This window comes from Acartia tonsa, chromosome 15 (genome assembly GCF_053477335.1).
Source record: "Acartia tonsa isolate MP-2025a chromosome 15, ASM5347733v1, whole genome shotgun sequence".
NCBI classification, from domain to species: Eukaryota; Metazoa; Arthropoda; class Copepoda; order Calanoida; family Acartiidae; genus Acartia; species Acartia tonsa.
The window spans coordinates 5,080,987-5,101,488 of NC_137274.1; the positions used below are offsets into that span (position 1 = coordinate 5,080,987).

Consider the following 20,502-nt stretch of genomic DNA (forward strand, 5'->3'; position numbering starts at 1 on the left):
CTTATTTTCCCTCCCTTCTTACCCACGTCTCTTTAGTTACAAAACAAAAACAAGTTTTACGCCAACATTACGCCGCTAAAATATCCAAATTTTCAAATAAGTCTTTCCAAGACCTATGAGAATCTACACTGTAAAGGAGAACCATATTGGTTCAGTGGTTAGCCAGATCTATTAGTAAACATAAACAGACACAAATCCTGATACTTTTATATAAGGATTATTAAATCAAATCATTATATAGAATAGATTTTAGCTGTAAGATTACCTAAAAATTTTAGTCTTTGGATAAAAATTATTAAGCTAATTTAAAAAAAATTAATATTAAAAATTATTATCCTTATCATATTTTAAAATATGTTCTTAAAATAAAAAATTTCAAAACATTTTTGGGCAATGAAATGTTTCTTAAAGAAAAAAATATCAAATTTAGCAGTAAACTAACTTTTAGGTTGATAAAGATATTATCAAAATTACTATCATTTGTTATATATAATTAGATCTAAAATATATTCTTATATATATATATAAAAACGATAATTTACTATTTTAACTAGTATTTTATTTCAGTATGGTTACGAAACCGATTGATAACTGCTGGATTAGAACGGATTCTCAGCCATACTGAAAGATCACATATTGCATTGTATTACAGACAATTTTCCACGAATTTCAAAATAAAAATGATAGGAATATTACTTGTTTTGTTAGCCCGAGCATTCGGCCCCTTGGGTCTAACAAAACTGGTATTTATCTTACTTTTTTCATTTTATTATCCGCGGAAAGCTGTCTAAAATAGGATGCGAAATTTTTTTTATTAATTTAGATGGTATGTAACTTATTTTTGCCATTGAAGCACATAAAACTCCCCTGCGGGTTTCCTGTACTTTATATAACCTAACCTATAATTAAAATACTTTTTTTTTACAAAACAAATATAAACTTGGCATGGGGTTAGTTTTTATATGTGGTTTAATGGCAAAAAAAATTAGATTTTTTGTAGCTGTCTATAGTGCCCTAGCAAAATGGGGATAGATGTCACTGCTTTTGGCCTACCTATGCTATTGACGCCAGGAAATACCCTCTTCTCCATCTCTTTTCCAGGGGATTTCTCCCCCCCCCCCCCCTCCTTGTTCTTCCCTCTACTTTATGACGTCAATATAATAGGTAGGCCAAAAGCGGTGACATCTATCCCCATTTTCCTAGGGTCCTAAATACAGCTACTTTTTTAAAACTTACTTTGGCATCTGTTCTCGTAGTATGTCCCAATCCTAGCTCCGTTGTCAATAAGTGGTCTGTCTGTGTTGAGGAAGGTTGAGGGTCCATCAGGAAGAGTCCAGTGGTCCATGTGGTACAATCTTAAAGTAATAGATGTCTGTCTGTGTGTTTGTATTAAAAGATCTCTCTTATAAGGTCTTAACCTCTGTCTGTCTATTCATATGTTTATCTGTCTGTCTTTCTGTCTGTCTATTTGTCTGTTTATCTGTCTGTCTAGTCTGTCTGTCATTCTGTCTGTCTATCTTCCTGCCTATCTGTCTTCCTATCTGTCTGTCTATCTGTCTGTCTATCTGTCTGCCTGTCTGTCTGCCTGTCTATCTGCCTGTCTATCTGCCTGTCTGTTTATCTGTCAGTCTATATGTCTGTATATCTGTCTCTCTATCTAACTGTCTATCTTTCTATCTACCTGTCTGCCTTTCTGTCTATCTATCTGTCTGACTATCTATCTGCCTATCTATCTGCCTATCTATCTGCCTATCTATCTGCCTATCTATCTGCCTATCTGTCTGTCTGTCAGTGTGTACCTGCAGTTATATTCCTTGTCTGTGGGAGGGCCGAGGTAAAGGTATGATCTGCATAGGAACTCGTTCTCCAGCTCGCAGGCACGCTGGCACGCACTGCCGCTGTTCGCCTGGGCAAAATACAATGTTTAATATAGGGAGGGAGGGGACAATGGATCGTAAATTACACTTGTACCTAAAGCTTTGTAAACATACTATCTTATTCGTACAATCAATAAATAGAATTTATGCATAGAGAAACAGCGTTATTAAATAAATAATAGTTATTTATCGCATTGTAAGTATAGACAGCTTACCGCGTATACTAAAATTAAACCAGTTTTGTTTGCCATGTAGAACCGGACGCCTTGGCTAACAAAACTGGTATTAACCTTATAATTCTTATTTTAAAATTCGTGGAAAATTGTCTGTAATTTGATATACAGGATTTTTAAATGTGGCTGAGATCTGGTTTTAATCCACTGGATATAATACGATGCCATACATAATTTTCATTATGGCTGAAAACCGGTTCTCATCCAGCGGATATTTATAGGTTTTAAATCCATACTACTAGAAATAAACGTCTTACCATAATTTCTTTATCAATATAATATTTGAGATTGACATGTAAGGAAATCTTGTTGGGGGGAACTCCAACCCTAAAATTAAAAAAACAAGATTAGTATTCATTAAACTCATACATTTCATGCTGTGTATTTTATATAAAGAAAGTATTGCTTTTATTTACCCACTTACCAGTGACAGAAGTTAGTAATCAATATCTCATTTTCTTTATTGACATTGGGAATTTTATACCAGAAATAAACTATGGTTTTTTATCACATTATGCCTTAAAAATCGGTTTACAAAATAAGGCACTTTGGAAAAACCATGAAATATTTTTTCTGTCATAAAACTCCCCACGTCAATTAAGAAAATGAGATATTGATTATTAACTTATGCCAATGGTATGTGGGTTAAACAAATCAATACTTTAGTTCCATTAAATAAAAACACACTGTTTAATTATATTTTAATTCTTATAATTACAGTTCCTATAATTACACTTTTGTATTTTTTAAAAGCGAAGCTTTTCTATAATTAGGGTCGGTCCGAACGTCCGTCCGTCCGTACGTCCGTCTGTCCGAGATAGATTTTAGATTTAGATTTAGATTTATTATTCCACTAGTTACATATAATATTATAATAAAGCACATTAGGATTTAATAATGAATTACAATTAACATATGCAGTATTATATATTAAAATATAACTAGCTTTGGTTTATAGCTTTTATTCGTTAATTTAGGCATGTTAGAATTGTCCTATCGATTTCAAACTTTGCATGATGATTCCTGTAGTAGTTGGGTACGATTTAGAAAGCGTAGCAACTCTATAATCATTACCAGAATGTCCGTACGTCCATTTTAAACATGTTGATTTTTCTACTTTTTTAACAACAAATTTTCAAGTGTTCTAATTATCCGTTTGATCTGATTTTTGGTATATTGATTCCTGGGACAACAAAGAACAATATTATAAGCGAAGCAACTCTATGATCAAGTCCAAAAATGTAAGTATGTCCATAAATATCATCCTGCTTCAAGCAGTTTTTCAACATATTTACTTACAATTTTGCTTCGACTCTTATACTTTTAAATTCTGATTATTCAGTTCAGATACTATACAAGTGTTAATGTCCGTTTGTCCTACCGTTTCAGTGCTTCGCTTTTATGGATGTTGTCATCCTTGTTTATGATATAGATTAGGTTATTTAAATGGTGGCAGGTTTATCTATCTATCTATGAACCTATCTCACCTTGGTGTAGTATATATCCTGTTATCTGCACAGCTGTTCTCAGATGTTAAACACAAATTTTCAAAATAATCAATTCCCTGAAAAAAAAAAAAAGATTACATTATTTTACATTTAAAAATCAAAGTGTGTACAAATTTCTGTATCAAATGCATTGGAATTTCGGTAAACAAAGTTCACAATCACTTTAACTTTAAAAACAAAAGCACGAGTCTAAATAAACATCCTTGAGGCACTCCAAGTTTAGCGTTACATACGGTTATATTTTGATAATTGAAGAACTGATGGACAGACAAACGTTTTGGAAACCATCATTTTAGTTTCCCATCGGACAAACAAATGACGAGAAAGCACAAAAAATTTAACTAGTGGAAGAAGGGAAAACTGTATGCCTTTTTAAAACAGGTATAATTAGAAAAACGGGTAAGATACACAAAATTTTCTACAGTTCAAGAATGATAAAATGTTGATATTTTTAAAGTCATCAACAGGTGTCCTCCTCTCATAGTCAGACAGTCATGCTTTCTATTTGGTTCTCTCTGCCATATAAATATTTACCTGTGCATCAGTCAACTCCAGTGGCTTAAAGTAATCAACAGGTGTCCTCATATACTAGGTAGATAGTCATGCTTTCTATTTGGTTCTCTCAGCCATATTAATATTTACCTGTGCATCAGTCAACTCCAGTGGCTTGAAGTCATCAACAGGTGTCCTTCTGTCATAATCAGACAGGCGGCACTGGAGAGTCACATAGTTGTATTCAACACTTCGACATACAAAATTCACCTAGAATAATTAAAAGTATTGATCCCAGAACACTTCCTTGTGGCACTCCAATTGATAGCTTATTTAGAAAACAAGGATGTCAACATCCCTAAAAGCGAAGCTCTAAAAATCACAAGGATGGAAAAACGAACAAAGAATTATACAGTGTTAGAAATTAATTAAGCAGAGCATTAATTTGTAAGTCTAAACAAAATTGTTAGACAAGAATGAATACATCCATTAAGTGAAGCTCTAAAAATCATAGGGATGGACAAACAAACAAAGAATTATACAGTGTTAGACCTTCATAAGCAGAACATTAATTTGTAAGTCTAAACAAAATTTTAAGACAAGAATGAATACAAGTGAAGCTCTAAAATCAGATGGATGGACAAACTAATAATAACTCTTTTAGAGTGTCAAAACTTAATAAACAGATCATTAATTTGTAAGTCTAAACAAAATTGTACATAAATTTGTTACAATTACGTTACGGACATACCTACATTTTTTAGGACTTCACTGTCTTATGAACTAACAATCTATCCATCTATCTATCTGTCTATGTTTCTATATAGCTATCTATCTATTTAAACAACTATCTACCTTTCTATCAACCTATTCAAGAGTTTTTATCATAAAGAGTTTTTAGCATGAAGAGTGGGGATATTGGACTGAAAAATATGCTGGTACCCAAAGTTTAAAACCACGTTACATAATTTATTTGCTTAAAAACTTTGAGTACTTTTATTTAATTCATGTGTATCATTCCAACGATTTAAAGGGAAAAGACAGTAGTCGAAAAATTGATGTACACCCTTGATTGTTTTTGATTGTTGATACACAAAATTACCCATTCTGTAGATTACAATCAGTGGTTAAAACGTTTGGACACTCAATCTCAATTAAGCTACCAATAAAATTCAATAAGAGATCAGCAGCTGCAATTGTGATAATAACATCCATAAAAGCTCTGAAACGGTAGGAAAAACAAACATTAAAACTTGTAAAGTGTCAGACCTGAATAAGCAGAATGTAAATGTTTAAGTCTAAATAAAATTGTAAGTAAATGTGTTACAAAACTGCTTAAATACAGAATACTGTTAAAAAACATACTTACATTTTTAGGATTAGAAAATGGAAAAACTTTGCTTACAACAATGTACCTTGTTGTAATAGGAATCAGTATTTCAAAAATCAAATCAATAGGATAATTATATCATAAAAATTGTTGTCAAAAAGGTTAAAAATCAGAATGTTTTATATGGAGGTACGAACATTCTAATGACGATTACAGAGTTGCTACGCTATTCAAATCGTACCTAATAACTTAATGAATAACCTTGCCGAGTTTGAAATCGATAGGACAATTTTAACATGTCTAAATCAACGAAAAAAGTTATCCGTTATGGACGGACAAACAGAAGGACATACCCTAATTATAGAAAAGCTATGCTTTCAAAACTGGAGAAAGTTAATGAAAAGAGACTGCAGTGCTAGGTGAAAGTAGAAATTAATAAAAAAATCAGTTCAAAAGATAAATAGATAGATAGATCAATAGAGCATGCGGCATCCCCTACTACAATTTAAGATATATGGATTCAGGTTATCGGTTGAAAAGTTTGGACACTTTTAGTTTGCACCAAACAATTTAATACAAGAATAACAGATAGATGGAAAGACAGATGGACAGACTGACAGACAGATTTACTGACAAACAGAAGAACAAACAAATAACAGGCGGACGATTAGACAGACAGATTTACTGACAAACAGAAGAACAAACAAATAACCAGAAAGACAGAAAGATGGACAGAAAGAGAGATAGAAAGAGAAAGAGAAAGGAGATACAGTTAAACAGACAGATAGACAGACATACTGTAGTAAAGTCAAACAGGTGGAAACACAGACAGAATGAGAGACAAACGGACAGACAGATGTACAGACAAATAACCAGGCGGAAAGACAAACAAATATAAGTATATACAGGAACACAGTAATAGTGTCTGACTGATTATGACGTAACAAAAAAAAATTAGCCAATGAGAGGCCGCTATTGACCAATGGTAAAATTTATAGTGGCCTCTCATTGGCTAATTTTTTTGTTACGTCATAATCAGTCAGACACTATTACTGTGTTCTATATACAGAAAAACAGACAGACTGTAGTAAAGACAGGAGAGACAAATGGACAGACATATGGACATAATGATTGACAGACAGACAGACAGATTGAAAGACAGATGGACAGACAAAAACACATTTATGAAGTATTTACTTTGATAAAATCACCAAATTTCAGCATTCAATAAAAAATTATTTTCAGTATTGCTACAAATCACATTAATTTTCGCAGGATTAGAACTGTGGCTTGGTAATTCTGATAAATATAGGGTTGGGCCGGATATTTTTTGGCCGGATACCGGATATCCGGCTGATTTCAAATGCCGGATATACGGTATCCGGCCGGATATCCGGCCAACGCCGGATATCCGGCAAATATCCGGTTATCCGGCCAAATTACCGGATATCCGGCCGGATAACCGGCCAAATTACTGCATATTAAAGTATCAAAAAAGGATATAGTCCCTTTCGTGGCAACGCACCTTAAGGGCCGATTTGTCAAATTTTTAAAATTGCTTTTAATAGGTTATTTTAGGTTAGGTTATATATTGGTTAGGTGATTGCCCCGCAGGGTTAGGCAATTGGCCCCGCAAGGTTAGAGCCCCCCGCAGGGGCTAGAAATAGGAGGAAAGCTACTGTGAAAATACGAATAATCGCTCCTTAAGGGGCGATGCCACGAAAGGGACTATACCTGCAAAAAAATTCTTCATAAACTGGTGTTTTATTATATAAAATTAAGGTCAAAACTTAAAAATGAAGTAACTATTTTATGATCTTTCTTCTTAGCAATTAATCTAATGAACTATTACTACCCTCAATCTGTAATATCAACCCTTATAACGGTTGGAGGATTGGCGGGGAGGTGGCGTTAAATGCCTGCCCCCCCCCCCTCTGTTTTTTTCTATCCCATTTTCTGTGTATAGAGGTAGAGGGCTATAACTTAGTGACTTTCGAAATATGGGTATGACACATAACTGAGAGTTGAAATTTTTTAAATACCTCCTTCCTGGCGGGCACAGGATGCCAGCAAACCTGGTAAGGTCATTTAGGTAAAAAGTAAAAATATTTTTTTTTTACTTAAACAAAGCATTTCATGTTATCTAATACTAAAATATCCTATAGTCGTACATCCTTATATGAAATATATATCAAGTCGATTTCATGTTCCAGGTATAATCCTGAAAGTCCTAAACCTCCAGGTCTCCAGAAATCTTTAAACGGTTCCTGTGACCGCAAATTTTTAATTGAAGATTTCAAATTTTAAACTTAGGCTTTTTTTATATATCTTCATGACATGTTACAATTTCATAAAATCCGTTGCCGTTTACCTGCCAACCGTCGGTTTGCGGCTGGCAGCTGCCAAGTACTGCTGCCACCGCCAAAATTTATGTTTTGAGATTTGTAATATAAAATTTACATAAAGATAAACATATTCAGAAAAAATTGTTCTTCTAGCTTTAATAAAAAGAAAATTACAGCCATTTAAGATTTTAAAAAATATAAAAGATTATATTGCCGGATATCCGGCCGGATAGTTTCAATATCCGGTATCCGGCCGGATATTGAAAATGGCCGGATATCCGGCCACACCGGATATCCGGCCCAACCCTATAAATAACTATACAAAACCAAATCTTTGCATCACTCTTGGCAAGTTTATACGACCGCTTAATGCAGCCAAGGGGGCTGTCAAAGTCAAAATAACACCCCTCTTGTTGTCTGTATTAATAACACCCCCTAAAGCTTACACCCCACGATTTTGGTTTAAGGGGGTGCCAAAAAATATACCCAAAAAACTAAATTTTTTCTATATTTTCTCCAAAATGTTCTCTTTTGATGTGAAATGAAATTGTCTTGATTAGGTTAAGGATTGGTGTGAACTAGTTAAATACTTAGCGAGATAGATAGATACAAATCATTGATATTTCAATTCAATTATTTAAACCCAACCGCCCGTAAAATTGATGATTTTTTTTTAAATACCGCTGAAACTCTAGAATTTTGGTAAATACGTCTTTTAGAATAATCTATCTATCTATCTATCTATCTATCTATCTATCTATCTATCTATCTATCTATCTATCTATCTATCTATCTATCTATCTATCTATCTATCTATCTATCTATCTATCTATCTATCTATCTATCTATCTATCTATCTATCTATCTATCTATCTATCTATCTATCTATCTATCTATCTATCTATCTATCTATCTATCTATCTATCTATCTATCTATCTATCTATCTATCTATCTATCTATCTATCTATCTATCTATCTATCTATCTATCTATCTATCTATCTATCTATCTATCTATCTATCTATCTATCTATCTATCTATCTATCTATCTATCTATCTATCTATCTATCTATCTATCTATCTATCTATCTATCTATCTATCTATCTATCTATCTATCTATCTATCTATCTATCTATCTATCTATCTATCTATCTATCTATCTATCTATCTATCTATCTATCTATCTATCTATCTATCTATCTATCTTATTATCTATCTATCTATCTATCTATCTATCTATCTATCTATCTATCTATCTATCTATCTAATTACCTCATTCAAACAAGCTGCAAGACAAGCTTCTTTGGTACTTGTGAAAATTAGGGCCTGAAAAAAATACGATTTGTATATGCAGGATAAGAACCGGTTTTCTACCTATACTGAAAAATAATGTATAGCCTCGTAATACAAGCAATCTTCCACGAATATTAAAATATCATGAAATAATAGCAGTTTTGTTAGCCTTAGCCTTCGTGGCTAACAAAACTGGTTTTAATTTTATACTTTTTCATTTTAATATCCGCGGAAAGCTGTCTATAATACGATTCAATAAATAACTATCATATATATCAGGGGCTTTGGGAGATATATAGAGGCTAAACTTTTAGAAGTTATAGTTGGAAATAATAGCCTAAAACTTAAAGCAAACCTAAAGCAAAGACTTTAAAAATTAATAAAAAATTGTTCAATTATTCAGATAATTATTTATCGTAGTGTACAAAATACAGCTTTCCGCGGATAGTAAAATGAAAAATTTTAAAATTAATTCCAGTTTTATTGAACCTGTGTAAAATAAGAGGTATTTTTCAGAACACAGTAAAAGTGTCGGACTGATTATTACGTAAAAAAAATTAGCCAATGAGAGGCCACTATAAATTTTACCATTGGTCAATAATGGCCTCTCATTGGCTATTTTTTTTTTGTTACGTCATAATCAGTCCGACACTTTTACTGTGTTCTATTTTTCAAGGTATCCTCCGAAAAATAGCTAAAAACCTTCTTTAGACCTATAAGAAACTTTATTGTAAAGTAAAATAAGTTCTGCGGTTGGCGAGATATTTAAGCTACAGACAAATAGAAAGACATACATCCTGTTCTATAAATTAGTAAGGTTCTATACTATAAAATAGTATACGATTTTAATAATTACTGAACTGATTCGATTATATTTTTATGGAAGCTCTAATGGGGTTTGTTTTAGGCTATTTAAGAGGTTTTAAAAAAGCCACACACACACACCCAAAAATTTAAGTGGAGTGTTAAAAAAATTGCGCGTTTCGTTCGTCAATTTTTCAATTTAAGGAAATTTTTCTTGATTTTGAGTGTGTGGATATACACCAAAGGATTCACCCCTCTAACACTAAAACTACATTCCCCTTGTGGGCAAAATCCTCTGTACGCCACTGTATGCGTTGGCACAAAAAGACTCAAAATCAGCCATGTGACATCTTAAAAATGAGGGATTATCCATCTCTCTTTTTAGGGTTTTACTTTCCCACTTCTCCTCGCATCTCCCTCATTTTTATGACGTCACATGGCTGATTTTTTAGTCACTTTGTTCCCCTACCACTGCATATCAGCGTCTAATTTGTTGAGCTTCGCTTTTATGTATGTTGTAATGCATAAATCAATTTAAAGTCCTTGAAATGGTTTGTCTACAAGGATTAAACAATATGGCGAGGAAATAAGTTTGAATATTGAGAACATATTTAACCAGGGCCGGGAGGGAGAGGACATTGGGCTGTTTATTACACTAGTCCCTAAAGTCTTATTTTAACGTTTACCCGTTCGTTGGCTTAACAATTTAGGGGAACTTTATTGAAATTTTATTGGTTTGTTCGTTAAGTTAAGTGTCTAAACGTTTCAACTACTAATAATAACTTTAACTGCCATTGTCTTATCCCTTTAGATCCCTGTTAACTTTCAGTCATATAGGGACAGGGCAATCGAAGAAAAAAAATCACAAGACAAAGAACGATAAACTGATGTAAAACCCCTCTGCAATTAATTGGTGGAAAAGTTTGGATACCCAATCAGATTTTTATACTTCAGAACAATCTGCTACTTTATCATATAGAAATTGATATTGTATATAATTATACGTGGATATATTGGCAGAGGAAAATTTGTCGTCAATTTAGCTTACTATTATAATGGACCTCATTTATTGATCAGTTCGTTCATCCAGTAGGAGGAGAAGCATTAGGTAAACGGGGTGGATGGGGGGTATCGTTATTTTAGCCAGCTGCTAGCATAACTTTATCATAGTACCTGAAAATCTGAAGCTTCATCCAAGTAATAATATATAGTTTAAACACACAAACAAAAATTTTTAACTTTGGGAGATTTTTTTTGATTTTTTTCAAAGATTTTTAATAGTAGTTATTTAGCGCATCGTATTATAGCCAGCTTTCCGCGGATTTAAAAATAAAAAAATTAAGATTAAACTTTAAAGCCAGTTTTTTGCCCCGAGGGAACGAAGGCCCGGTCTAACAAAACTGGTATCAATTTTATGATTTTTGTTTTCATATTCGTAGAATATTGTCTGTAATAAAACTCTAAACATTATTTTTCAGTATGACCAAGAACCGGTTATAATCCAGAGGATATTGATTTCGAAGCTATACTAAAAATTGAATTCTTATTCCTATACCAAATTTGAATCAGTTATTCAATATGTTACAATTTGGAAAACAAGGATGTCAACATCCATAAAGGAACAATGAAATCTAAACTATTTCAGGGATCTTAAGGGATAAGACAATGGAGATTAATCAATAAAAACAGCTCATGATGATAAACAAAATTACTTTTTTTGAAAATTTAAATATTTCGTTGAAAAGTTTGGAACCAACAAATCAAATTTCAATTTTAGTACTCAACGTTTTTGATCTAATGTTGTAATAAAACTTAAGGTACTAGTGAATACTGATGAAAACCAACCAATATTTTTGTTGTCAACGGAATCTAAATATATCGTCCATTGTCTTATCCCTGAACCTTCCAGAGGTGGATTCTTAAAAAAAAATTTGCCCCACTAATCGCTTAGTGGGGCAAAATTGTTTTCGAGAAAAATCAACCAAAATCACATTAAAAGTCTACAAAAATTGAACAAAATCATAGAAGGATTATTAACATAAGATTTTATTTAATTTTTGTAGATTTTTTATGTGATTTTGGAGGATTTTTCACGAAAACAATCGCTTAGTAATTTTTTTTAAGAATCCACCTCTGGTGTGTGTTTTGAAATAACTTGGGAATCTTGAACAATTATATTCTCACAATTGTCAAGGACATTGCCAGGGATCTAAAGGGACAAGACAATGGCCGATATATTTATGTACATCCCCGATGATGATACACAAAATTACCCCTACTATAGATTACAATTGATTGCACTCAACTTAATCAACCAACTAATTAAAATTCAATGAAGGCCCCAAAGTTGTTAAGCAAACGAATAAGCATATGTTATTATAGTGTGGTAATACGACACCCAGACGGACAGGCCGTTTACAGAGTTGCTTCGCTGTGACTTATGATAACAAACCCCCCGCACTAATCCTATTATATCACTATCCATCTCATGACCGCTGTTGACCCCGCACCCAGCGGTCAAACTAGCCTGCCTAAATGTGGGGAGGGGACTTGAACATGCAACTATCACGAGTCCCTCACGCGCTTATATAATCGGGAGGCGTTGCCTCCCCTTTTACCACCGCTGCCCCCACAGCCTGTCTACCGTCGGGCGCTAAGCCCTAGCGCCCCACACCCCCTTCAAACCTAACCATTGTTATATTTTGTTGTATATATATAGTAAACATAACTTGTAAATATTATTCAGTTTAAATATATAATTTCTGTATGATTGAATCCTGCTTGTTTGTTTGGTAGAATAATTAAAGGCTAGGGCTCGTTGAATCCGAACTCGTTACCCCGTGGGCCGAGAACGCTCGGCTTACCAGAACTTGGTGTCAGCGTGTTTCAATCGAGCCTTACAGAAACTAGCCTATTCTACCTCTGATTGGACCCTTTGGCAAGTAAGGGGACAATCAGCCGCCAACTGACCCGTGAGACGGCCTTTTTAGGTCGAATTTCCATCATTTTGAACGCAATATGTGGGCCTCTGGCCTACGGCAAGCAGATTTAGCCTGCTAAAAGCGCCAGTTAAGACGCTTTTTCCGTGTCGTGTAGGAGTAGCGCTAGGTGCGCAGCCACGGCAATCGGATAATTTAGCTCAGACGGCTACAGAACTGAGTCTAAATTGGCAAGTGTAGCTGGGACAAGCCCCAGGACACCCAGGCCAAACCTACGAGACAGACAGCTGGGTGCTGGTCTCCCTAAGAAGGCAATGTGTGGCTGCGAAGCTTCAGCACACAAGTAAGCCCTACCACTGCGACGGATAGCAGATTTTGAGCCACAGGCACGGCAGGACGGGACATTCCCTGCCGCTGCCTCCCAGGATTCGAACCCGAGGCGCTGCAGGACGGGCCATTCCCTGCCGCCATTTTTCGGGATTCGAACCAGCGGCGCTGTAGGACGGGTCATTCCCTACCGCCGTCACCCCTCTGAACCTTGCAGGACGAACATTCCCTGCTGCCAGTGCTTCCAGAATCACACCTAGAGCTCCTAGTGATAACAACACATCAGTGTGTATAAATGTCAACCAAGTGATAAAAATAAATATAAAATTGTTGACCAAGTGATAATTAATAAGCTCTAGTGATTCAAAGCTACAGTCTAAGCCACCATGGTAAGCGATACCACCATAGCTGCGGTGCGGCCACCACCAAAGTTTCTGCCAACCCCAGCCGAACGAGAGGCCCCCTTGTCTCAAGGGCAGGACCTCCACTTCCCCTGCCATGTCAGGGTGAGGTTTCCTACTCCTGACCCTGCCCAGCATGTACAGGTTGATGCCATGATTGACTCTGGCAACCGTGTACCAGGGTCTGCTGTAATTTCTGAGCATCTCATGCACGCGATGGGCGTGCAACGCATGTTGATTCCGGACAACACCCAGATCCTGACTGCTAATGAGGAAGGCCAGCCCCTCCAGGTAATCGGAAAATTAAAAGAGTTATATATGGCAGTTTCACACACTCTTATACTCCATCTATACCACGTGACTGTGGTCCAGAATCTCTCTGAACCTAGGAGGGTATTTTCTCAAGGAGTTCGGAACTAGGCTCTGTTTCGACATGCAACCACCTTGCTTGTGGGTGCGTGGGGAGTTTATCCCACTCCGTGGCGTCCCCATTGACCGGGAGACAGCCGAGAGAGAGCTAAGCTATGAGGGGCCTCTGCCAGGCCCCCTGCCTGAGCAGCCGCGTGTGGTTGAGAAAGGCACACACTGGGTGGACGCTGAGCTCAACGCACACAAGGGAGCTAACCTGCTAGCCATGGGGTTGCCCCCAGTGCCCAAGGTGCCAAGGGAGAGCCTGCCAACAACGTTTCCTGAGATTGCCAGCCCTCCAGAACCAATCTTCTCCGCCGACATTTTTATCAACGGCCAGCCGTGTCCACCTGGCCCCCTCTACCTGGGACCTCCAGCCAGTCCACCAGCCAAGCCCGAGTCCAGACCCGTCAAGTCGCGGTCTGATGTACCCGGAGCCACACTCAACTCTCAGGCCCCAGCCTCTCCCGGCGCCGTGCCCGTCAAGTCGCGGCCGGACGCCCACGGAGCCAAAGCTGGACCCAGCACTTTGGCCTCTCCCAGCGCCGAGCCCGTCAAATCGTGGCCGGACGCCCCCGGAGCCACGCCTGGCTCCGACACGTCAGCCCCTCCAGAAGCCGAGCCCGTCAAGTCGCGGCCGGTGGGTCCCGGAGCCAAGGCTGACCCCGCACCAGCCACGTATAGGCTAAGCGCTGTCACTCCAACTGACGGTCAACCACCCCAGCTCCGCACAGCCAAGCGGGTGGTCCTGCCTGGCCGCGGGGTTATGGCAGTCCCTGTTGAGCTAGTAGGCCATCGCACCAAGGATGCCATTCAACTAGCTGCCCCAGAACAGAGGTTTGGGGAGGATCTTGTTATTCCAGAGGGCCTGTATGCCCACAGGCCTGGCTCTGCCACTGTGTTTAGAGTACTGGTGGTCAATGAGGGGGAGGTGCCCCTCTTGCTGGATGCTGGCCTCCCAGTGGCAGGGGAGCTGGTCAAACCTGACATTTTAGAGGTCTCTGATACGCCTCCCCCGCGTCTCCACTCGTTCCAAGAACCTGCTGAGCCTATAGACATGCAGGAGTTGTGGGAGGCCCTGGAGATGGAAGACAATGAGTTCCTACGCAAGGACCCCTTGCTCAAGAAGGAGGTCTGGACTATGTTGTCAGAGTACAGGGACGTCTTCTCCAACTCTACCCCCGGCTGCACAGATGTGGTTGAGTTGCAGCTGCGCCTCAAGCCAGGGACCCAGCCGATCCGCCAGAGATTTAGGGATCTGAACCCGCGGCAAGAGGCTGAACTGGAGAAACAACTGGACACCTGGCTACAGGAAGGAGTTATAGAGCCGTCGGACTCCGCCTGGAGCAGCCCCCTGGTGCCCATCAAGAAGAAGGACGGGAGCACCCGCTGGGCCGTCGACTACAGAGCCCTCAACAAGTGTCTGGAGCTGGACAGCTACCCCCTGCCTAGGATCCAGCAGTTGGTGGAACGAGCTGGCGGGCACCGTGTCTACAGTGCTTTAGACGCGGTGGCCGCATACTACACCATCCGTGTGTCTGAGGATAGCCGGCCCTGCACCGCCTTCACCACCCCCAGGGGCTTGTATCAATGGAAAAGGATGCCCTTTGGCCTGGCTACGGCACCGTCTGTCTATTCCAGGTTTATTGCAGGGGTCCTAAACCCACTAGGCACAGCCAACCTCCAGTCATACCTTGACGACGTCCTGACCTTCCATCAGGATACCTGGGCCCACCTGGCCAGGCTCCGAGAGGTCTTGGAAGCCCACCGTAGGGGAGGGATCCGCCTCAAGCCAGCCAAGACCAAGTTGTTCCGATCCAAGGTGGATTATCTGGGCCACACCCTCAGCCGTGAGGGGATAGCCATGCAAGAGGACTATATTGACCGCATCTTGGACTGGCCAGCCCCTAGCACCCCTAAGGATTTGCTGGCGTTGCTGGGATTCTTTGGATACTACCGCCTGTTCATCCCAGAGTATGCAGACCTCACCTACGAGATGAATCGGCAGAAGACGGCCAAGGCCCTAACCTGGACGCCTGAGATGGAAGCCCAGCTGCTGCAACTCAAGGACAAGTTCCGCAAGGCCCCCATCCGAGCGCCGCCCAGGTTTGATTTGCCAGCAGTGTTCCAGCTCACCACAGATTTCAGCAGCCGCGCCATCTCTGCCATACTGAGTCAATGCCAGGAGGGCAAGGAGAGGCTGATTGCCGCCGTGGGGCGCAAGACAACCGACCCTGAGACGCGCTACCCGTCCTGGAAGGGAGAGATGGCCGCCATTATCTATGGGATCCGAAAATTCCACGGCATCTTGTCCTACCGCAGCTTCCAGATCAACACTGATTCCTCTGCCTTGCTACAGATGAAATCACTGAACACATCTACAGGGATGGTGGCCCGCTGGCAGGAGGAGCTAGCGGCCTTAGACTTTACCGTCTGCCACAGGCCTGGCACCCAGAATACCAACGCCGACGCCCTCAGCCGCCGGGAAGATGCCAACATGCCAACGGCTAGCGCCGAAGAATTAGCAGAGCAGGCTGAGTATATCCACAACCTTTGCCAGCTAGGGGAGGCCGCAGCTAGCCGGCCTCCTGCCGCCCGACTGGATTCAGCTAGAGTATTGGAAGCCCAGACACAGGACCCCCTCCTGCTCCGTGTCCGCCAATGGGTGGCTGATGGCAAGGCCCCAACCAAGGCTGAGCTGCGTGGCAAGGAACGAGACAAGCAGCAGTACGCCAGCCGCTTCCCAGCCCTGGGGCTTGACGAGCACGGCTGCCTCACCACCACTGACCAGACTCTGACAGGAGAGAGGACAAGATACCTGCTGCCTTCGGCCCTCCAGCAGGACGCGTTCTTTCTAGCCCATGGGACCCCCATGGCTGGGCACTTTGGGATGGACGCAACTATCGCCCGCGTTGCCATGCACTTCTGGTGGCCCAACCTGGCCCGTGACGTCCGCCTGATGGTACAAACCTGCCCTGAGTGTGTCCAGAAAGTTACCAAGGGGAGGCTGAAGCAGGGGATCCACGTGCCCTCCCGCCAGGGGTATCCACAGCAAGTCCTATTCATCGACCTGGTGGGGCCACTGCCAGAGACCCCAGCTGGGAACCGCTACATCCTCACCTGCCAAGATGGATTCAGCCGGTTTGTCAGCCTCTACGCCATCCCCAACAAACGCACCCTCACGGTGGCTGAAGCCCTGTTGCACCGCCACCTGGCCACGTTCGGATGCCCCCTGAAGATCCATTCCGACAATGGAATGGAATTTACCGGCCAGGTATTCCAGGAACTGGCCTCCAGGCTCGAGATTGGTCTGACACATCCACCACCCTACAACCCGCAGTCCAACCGAGTGGAGAGGTTTCATAGGACGCTCAACACAGGCATGCGCCTGTTCCTAGACAGAGACGATAACAACTGGGAGCCACACCTGCCTGCCATCGCCTTTGCCTACAACACCAAGGCCTGCAGATCCACTGGCCTGACCCCGTTCCTGGCCTTCTTTGGGAGAGAGGCCAAACTTCCGGTGGACATGGTGCTACGGCTGCCAGAGACCGAATATGCTTCAGTTCCAGCCAACGTCCAAGCTCTCTTGCAGCGCTACTATGCAGTGTATGATGCCATCCAGCAGAAGGAGGAGGGAGCCATCAGGAGGAGCGCGGCAGCTTACGAAGGCACGGCCAAGTATGAGGTTGGAGACTTGGTCTGGTACCTGGCCCCCCGCCTGGTGCCAGGGAAGGCAGCCAAGATTACCAAGAGATGGACTGGCCCCTGGAAAGTAGTGAGGAAAGCTACAGAAGTCCATTATGTCATTAAACCTGCCTCTCCAGTAGCCAGGATCTCAGAAGTTACCGCGCATGTAGGCCGACTGCGCAAATACACTGGAGATGTGACTGCCCACCAGATCCCAGAAGACATCCAAGTTGACATGGACGGCGACGAGGATGCCACCGAGCTGCCAGTTGGAGCGGCGGCGCCCGCAGCTAGCAACCCAGGAGAGCTCCCAGTGCACCAGCCAGCCGCAGCCGCCCCACAGCCTAGCGGCCAAGATCGTGACCCAGTGGAGGAGAACCTGCAGGAGCAGCCCAACGAACCACCGCCGCCGCCGCCCGCTCCAGAGCCACTCAGAGATGCCATCTGGAACCCTGACGCGGACATGGAGAACCTGCCAGCCAGCAGCGAGCCTGTAGGAGAAGAGCCAGCCACTGCGATGGAAGAGGCCGCCCCAGAAGAAGAAGAAGAAGCCATGTGCCCCCTGCTGATGACAGCCATCCCCATCCGGGTAGGAGCTAGGAGGCCAAGCAACCTGAATCAAGCAGGCGCCCCCATGGAGTTCTATGCACCCTTTGCCATCACCATTCCACCCCTAGGAACCACCAGAGTCTGCCTGGGCCTCCGTGTCCAGCTACCAGCCGCGACAGAACTGATCCTGCAGACGAGGCAAAATTTCCAGCGGCGAGGCCTGGCCGTCGCCAACCCACGCCTAGAAGCCAACCAGGAGCTGACAATGCTGATCACCAACCACAGTCAGACCGAGCAACGAGTGTCCCAGGGAGCCTGTGTAGCCCGAGCTGTCCTCCATCGAGCTGTGCCCCAAGAACTGCCTGTCCGGCGCAGGAGCAGGCTGTCGTATCCCCAGGTTCAAGGCCTGGTGGCTCAGGAGCCACGCAACCCTTGAAGGGGAGGTTGTGGTAATACGACACCCAGACGGACAGGCCGTTTACAGAGTTGCTTCGCTGTGACTTATGATAACAAACCCCCCGCACTAATCCTATTATATCACTATCCATCTCATGACCGCTGTTGACCCCGCACCCAGCGGTCAAACTAGCCTGCCTAAATGTGGGGAGGGGACTTGAACATGCAACTATCACGAGTCCCTCACGCGCTTATATAATCGGGAGGCGTTGCCTCCCCTTTTACCACCGCTGCCCCCACAGCCTGTCTACCGTCGGGCGCTAAGCCCTAGCGCCCCACACCCCCTTCAAACCTAACCATTGTTATATTTTGTTGTATATATATAGTAAACATAACTTGTAAATATTATTCAGTTTAAATATATAATTTCTGTATGATTGAATCCTGCTTGTTTGTTTGGTAGAATAATTAAAGGCTAGGGCTCGTTGAATCCGAACTCGTTACCCCGTGGGCCGAGAACGCTCGGCTTACCAGAATAGATCTTTGGAGACCAGTGTAATACACAGCTAAATGTTTCCTCCCTTCCTAAAGACATTGCCCTGTTAAACTTTTGTGTGCTGATATCATCGATTTATATAACTTGGATGTTGCACCAAATTTTAATGTACTGAAACACGGATCTGGCTAAAATTACGATCCACCCCTTTTACCCCATCCCCTCCCTTCCTATTGGATTAACGAACTGACCAATAAATGAGGCCCAAGTAAGCAACCTAAATTTAAGGTTATGACCCTTACATGTTATTTTTATCCGAGGTGTACAAAGTTTAATTTAAAATTACTCCTTTTTTTTGTATTTTTTTTGTATTGTGATTTTGTATCCCCCCCCACCCGCCGGCCCCCCCCCTACCAAAAAAACCTTTGGCCATGGAAATGACAAAAAAAAAATTTTATGAAAAAAGTGGAATACTATATTATTCCTTTTTTTAAGAAGCAAAAAAAATAATAGTAAAGTATAATACCTTGTCGTGGTTCTTCAACATTTGGTTGGGAACTCTTTCAAAGTTCCAGGGCCTCTTGCACACCCGGTCTGACCGGATACGCAGCTTCACCATGTAGTACTGGGATATAGCCTAGATAGATAGATAGATAGATAGATAGATAGATAGATAGATAGATAGATAGATAGATAGATAGATAGATAGATAGATAGATAGATAGATAGATAGATAGATAGATAGATAGATAGATAGATAGATAGATAGATAGATAGATAGATAGATAGATAGATAGATAGATAGATAGATAGATAAATATATAGCTAGCTACAAATATAAAGATAGATATGTGGCCAGATAGATATATAGACAGATGGCATACCTTTAATGGTTGAGCTGAAGGATTATTAGCCAGGGTAGCATTCTGTAGCAGACAGATGGTCTCTTGGCGAGGGGAGAGAGGGTTAGTCTGACAAATATAGAAAATCATTACTTGGGCTTGTAAAGAAACTGTTTCAGTGTCTTACTAACGGGCTATAAATATAATTAAATTCAAATGTAAATTTAGTGCCTGGAGAAATAGTAGTGGAATTCATGGGGTATCAGTGTTTTAGGGGTTGGGGGGGACCCTTATCACCGATGGTTATGGACGAAGCCCATTTTGTTCCGAAGTTGTATCACTTTTGAAAAGTGCGACTCCAGTTACGTCATATTTTTCTTTCCCGAAAAAGGGAAGGGGGAAAGAAAAAAAAAGGGAAGGGGGGAAGAAAAAAGAGATGAGAGAAAAGGGGGTTTTCCCCATCTCTTTTGAAGAGATTTTCTTCCCCCCTTCCCTTTTTCAGGAAAGAAAAATATGACGTAACTGGAGTCGCACTTTTCAAAAGTGATACAAATTCGGAACAAAATGGGCT

At 41.1% G+C, this 20,502-nt stretch overlaps 1 protein-coding gene across 8 annotated transcripts in view; it reads right to left on the reverse strand.

The window, feature by feature from the left end:
- The window catches only part of tyn (trynity), a 68,166-nt gene that overhangs the window by 32,526 nt on the left and 15,138 nt on the right, over positions 1-20,502 (reverse strand). For 7 of the 8 annotated variants that reach the window (XR_013875572.1, XM_080150189.1, XM_080150188.1 and 4 more), the window contains exons 5-12: positions 19,974-20,060; positions 19,616-19,726; positions 9,059-9,112; positions 4,261-4,380; positions 3,598-3,674; positions 2,368-2,437; positions 1,800-1,906; positions 1,237-1,355 (exon numbers count right to left, since the gene is read on the reverse strand). Coding sequence is in view for 7 of the 8 variants with exons in the window: in XM_080150189.1 (XP_080006315.1) it covers positions 1,237-1,355; positions 1,800-1,906; positions 2,368-2,437; positions 3,598-3,674; positions 4,261-4,380; positions 9,059-9,112; positions 19,616-19,726; positions 19,974-20,060 (745 nt within the window). In the remaining variant the exon portion in view is untranslated. Of the gene's footprint in view, positions 1-1,236; positions 1,356-1,799; positions 1,907-2,367; positions 2,438-3,597; positions 3,675-4,152; positions 4,224-4,260; positions 4,381-9,058; positions 9,113-19,615; positions 19,727-19,973; positions 20,061-20,502 lie in introns of those variants that run through there. The other variant, XM_080150190.1, reaches the window with a different exon arrangement.